General features: G+C 44.6%; 1 protein-coding gene across 1 annotated transcript in view; it reads left to right on the top strand.

The window, feature by feature from the left end:
- The window catches only part of LOC111647305 (uncharacterized), a 33,954-nt gene that overhangs the window by 1,079 nt on the left and 27,967 nt on the right, over positions 1–4,908 (top strand). Inside the window, exons 2-5 of the mRNA XM_087171333.1 lie at positions 458–529; positions 3,414–3,515; positions 3,611–3,721; positions 3,854–3,991. Coding sequence (XP_087027459.1) covers positions 458–529; positions 3,414–3,515; positions 3,611–3,721; positions 3,854–3,991 — 423 coding nt within the window. The remainder of the gene's footprint in view (positions 1–457; positions 530–3,413; positions 3,516–3,610; positions 3,722–3,853; positions 3,992–4,908) is intronic.

The following is a 4,908-nucleotide window of genomic DNA, read 5'->3' as shown; positions in this document are numbered from 1 at the left end:
CCCCCCCCAGCCCCGACTGTGAGTCTTTGTATTGACCTTGGCGTGGGGCATCGCCTGGCACTGCAGGTTTTTCTAAGGGCTTAGAGAGGATTAGTGAAACTACAAATGAAAATGTGCCATTATTAGCCTTTGATAGTGGAATCCGTCCCGTTACGAGAGGCGAGGGATTAACGGTGCATGAATTAGGAAAGTTCCCCCCCGGTTGACTCACAGGTTCCTCTGTCTCAGTGCTGTTAGTGGGGTCAGATGGATAATTCAGTTTGTCCTGTAAGTAGTGTAAGTAGTGTAGTCTGTCCAATAAGAGTTGGAGGATCCCGTCGTGGTTTAAAGGCCGTTACAGAGCAGCTCTCTCTCTCTCTATATATATATATATGTGTGTGTGTGTTTGTGTGTGTGTGTCAGCTTTAAAAGCCCACGCTGGTCAAACTCTAACTCTCAGGTACTGGTGTGTTTTCAGGCGTCGTCTGACGTGAAGCCTCCGCTGCCTGATCCAGCCTTTAACAGGAGGTGCAGCTTGCTCGTCAGTGACGTAAGTTCATCCGGCGTTCGCTCGGTTCATTATTTAAATGTCACTCAGCTCATGGTGGGAGACTCGAGGCCGTGCTCCAGCACAGCGGTGCTTTCAGGTGAGTGCTAACACGCTGAGGCTGATGGGAATGTCGTCAGTGTGTTGCTGGATATAAAGTCAGACGCTCAGCAGAGTTGCTCCAGTTCATCCTGAGGGGAACATGTGTAATCCCCCACACACACACACACACACACACACACACACACACACACACACACACACACACACACACACACAGACAGGGCTCACCACAGTAAGTGTCGATCCAAACTAATGACCCTTGAGTGTGAGTCCTCCAACACCGAGTCTCTCAGACACGTGCAGCTTCGCTTCGAGACCGGGACGGATGAAACGCCACAAACCTACAAACATGATTTCCTGTTTAATGCACAAATATCAAAATGTGTTTGTTTTTTTAATTTGACTTGATAATTTCAACAACTGTGAAAACAACAAGGATCAAATCAGATTAATGACAAATGAAAAAATGTAGAAATGCAGCCAAAGAAGCGTGGGAGTGAATTTTCATTTCTTGAATTAATAACTTTCCTACATGTGTCATTAGTGTGTAGGAGATTATCTTTTAGATAAAGAAATATTTTAGGTTTAATAACAGTATCTCTCCTGGAATATTTTGGGTAACAATCAATCTGTTTTAATCGTGTTTAATCCGTGACGGTCTGAGGGAAGAGTTGGGATATTTCAGTCCGGACCGGAGTGACGGACGCCGTGACTCAAACTGACGTGATCATGAATTCAGCTGCAGGTTTCTTTGACGTCCAGTGACGGCCTTTTAATTCAGCACAGAAAAGGAAAGCCCGCCTTTGGGCTACAGCAGCAGTTTGAGGCGAATATCTGGCAGTGAGACGGTGAATGAGGGTGAATGTTGTTGTAGGAGGTGGGAGGGTGAGATATTGATTCCCCGGTGTGAGTCAAACTCGGCAGCTCGGCTGTTTCCAAGCAGCGTGACTCATCAGCTACAGTGGAAGAGAGTGAAGCATCTTTATGAAGCCGTCTTCACCTCTTTCCCTCGGCTGCTGTCGCCCTCTGCAACCCGCCGTCAGACGTCGCCGTTAATCATCACGTGAAGTTGAGACGTTACACTCCCGAAACGTTTTGTGCGTTCAGTCGTTCGATGACAGGAGGCGGGAAGAAACAACCTCTTTATCTTTAGTTGTTTCTCTCTCTCTCTCTCTCTCTCTCTCTCTCTCTCTCTCTCTCTCTCTCTCTCTCTCTCTCTCTCTCTCGTGTCATTCCCAAAATTCATGGCGAAGCTCTGCATGCATCACAATCCTAAAGCCTGATCCACCAATCATCCAGGTTGCTGTTACCATGGAGACGTGACTGCATAAAAGTTGTGTGCATGGCAGGCTGAGTGGAGGGAGCCAGCTTCAGGATATAACAGACTGTGGAGAAGAAACGACACATAATAAACAACATTGATAAGTTTAAATACTGATTTAATAACATAAGATTTATTTGTGTCGACGCAGTCCAGGCCTGCGTTCTCACCCGCTCTGGTTTCCTGTCACAGATCGGCAGCGACAGACACTGACTTTGTGGATTAATCCCATTTTCGCTCCTGGGTCTCTCCAGGAAATCTGTCAGCCTGTTGTTTGACCGAACGTCCAATCAGACGGAGCCGAGCCCCAGACGCTGGCACATGTGCTGCTCTGTATGAGAGAGACGTGTTGAGCTAACGAGGCGAAGTCACTGACTCCTGTAATATATCAATCAAATCTAACAGAATTTAACATGGACCGCTCTGTTTGTTTTCTTCATATATATTTATAGGTTTATATTAAAGAAGCTCACAGTGGCAGAGCTGCTGTTAAACTGTCCAGTTATTTTTAGCTTTTCAAAAGTAATTTCTCTCATATATGAAAACGGACCCAGAGCCAGCAGTGAATTACCAAAGGGCGTCAGAGATAACAGTGTTCGTACCTGACCTCACCCGACAGGACGCTCCTCACACGTTTCCAAACAGCCTGACACCTTCAGAAGTGATATAATAACAGGATGGAAATTGTTTCAGCTTTGAGCCTGGCTCAGAATCGAAATGCATCCTGGGATACTTGGCTGTCCCAATGCATCCTCGATAAAACAGGCGAGAACACTTCACATATTTGATCTGTTCTCGGGTTGATGTGGAACAGAAGTCGGACTGACGATGTTTCACAAGAACAGAGACGAAGGCAGAGTGAGGATCAGCTGTTATACTTCTGTACAATAATAAATATTATTTTATTATTCCCTCTTTTCCTTTCAATAAGATAAAAAGAAGAAGAAAAACTATTGTTCATCGTTATCATCAGGGTTTGTTCTGGAGGAAGATGCAGCCTTATGTTTTCTTTTGTTTTACAATCACAGCTTGAGTTTTCATCAACTCTGACTAACTCAAGCCTGATCAATACAGAAGATGTTATGGTATTGATTGTATTTGTTGCAGCTGGTCTGACTGGATGAATCACTGTATCACCTGGAGTTAATGTGAAAGCTTCCACCTGTAGTTATCGTCCCCAGCTTTGACAGAAACTGTCTAATTCATGGGATGTGAACGACGCTGCTGAGGGTGCATGTAAACAAAGATATTTTAATTCATTTAAACTACTTTCCATCAAAGCTTTTATTTTTCACCACACCTGATATTTGTACATGTTTTAGAGCCGATTCAGCAGCTTTCTTCACTGTTGCTCTGTGAGCTTTAAAACAACTGACTGTCCTCCTGGGGATGGAGCTGGAGGGCAGCAGAAGTTCAGCTTGCATGCAAATATAATCACATAACACACACACACACACACACACACACACACACACACAGACTGATGTCTCCTCCTCCCTGCAGGTGAGGTATAAGGAGGACTTTGAGAAGATGAAAGGCCAGAGTCTGTTTGTTCCTGGAGCTGAACTCATTCATGCCAAGAACATCAGCGCGGTGATATCTGAGGTCTGAGCGCACACGCAGCACACGGCTGTTGTTTCACACTCGTAAAGACTCGTGTCGTCTGATCACTCCTGTGAAATGTTGTTGAACTGTTTCAGTCCAAGTACAAGGAGGAGGGGAAGAAGGAGGCGTCGGTCTCTCTGTACTCCATCCTGCCGGAGACTCCGGAGACTCAACGCGCCAGAGAAGCGTCAGAGCTGCAGAGCGAGGTACTTCAACTTCAGATGGTGATGATGCAGAAGTTAGTGGCGGTGGGTCAGCGGGTCAGCGGGTCAGCGCTCCCGGTGATATACGGTTGTGGCAGTGATGACGTTTTGTTTTTTTGTTTGTTTGTTTTCCAGATTAAATACAAAGGGAACGTGAAGACGGAGATTTCCTCGTCGCTTTACTCGCTGCTGCCGGAAACCACAGAGACTCAGTTCGTCAAAGAGCTGACGGAGATTCTGAGTGAGGTCAGACAGGAAGGAGGGGAATGGTCCGCTGATGGAGGGATGATGGAGGGATGATGGAGGGATGAATGCAAGATGGAAGGGTGGATGGGCTATAATGATTTAATGGATGGGTAAATGGAAGAATGAATGGATTATGGATGAATGAAAAGATTGATGGATGGATGATGGGTTATGATGATTGAGGAATACATGGGTGGACAGAGAGAGGATGAACAGATACTGATGGATGAATGAATGGACGGTTGAAAGGATTAATGGATAGATGGAAAGCTAGTGGATGAATGGATGATGATGGATAAATTAATAAATTACTGAATAAAAATGGACGATGGCTTATATTGATGGATGGATGGATAGTTTATGATGAATGAATGAATAGAAAGATGAATGTATGGTGGATGGATGAATTACTGGATGACTGATGCTATGATAATGAATGGATGCTGGATGTGTCGTGGATTATGAAAGGGTGGATGAACAGATGAATGGATGAATACAAAGATGGATGGATGATCCTTTAATTTAACAAAATAATATGAATAAAAAACATTTGTGTTGATGTTTTATTTTTATTGTAATTAGCATTAATTAAAAGCCTCATTCACAAGATTGAACACAGTTGAAAATAAACACATGAATAAATGAGGTAAAATATTTTAACTAAGAGGAGAAAAACAAATATAATCACAGGGACACGATGATGTGACAGGATGAATTTAATCAATCTTGTAATTAATAATTTAGCATAAAGGAAACTCTCTCTCTCTCTCCCTCTCTCTCTCCCTCCCTCCCTCTCTCTCCCTCTCTCTCTCTCTCTCTCTCTCTCTCTCTCTCTCCCTCTCTCTCTCTCTCTCTCTCTCCCTCTCTCTCTCCCTCCCTCCCTCTCTCTCCCTCTCTCCCTCTCTCTCTCTCTCCCTCTCTCTCTCCCTCTCTCTCTCCCTCCC

The sequence above is a fragment of the Seriola lalandi genome, unplaced genomic scaffold (genome assembly GCF_002814215.2).
Source record: "Seriola lalandi dorsalis isolate HSWRI2012SDOR001 ecotype SW California unplaced genomic scaffold, Sedor1 jcf7180002054984, whole genome shotgun sequence".
Taxonomy (NCBI): Eukaryota; Metazoa; Chordata; class Actinopteri; order Carangiformes; family Carangidae; genus Seriola; species Seriola lalandi.
The sequence above is the reverse complement of the archived record's forward strand: the minus strand, read 5'-3'. Positions and strand labels throughout refer to the sequence as shown.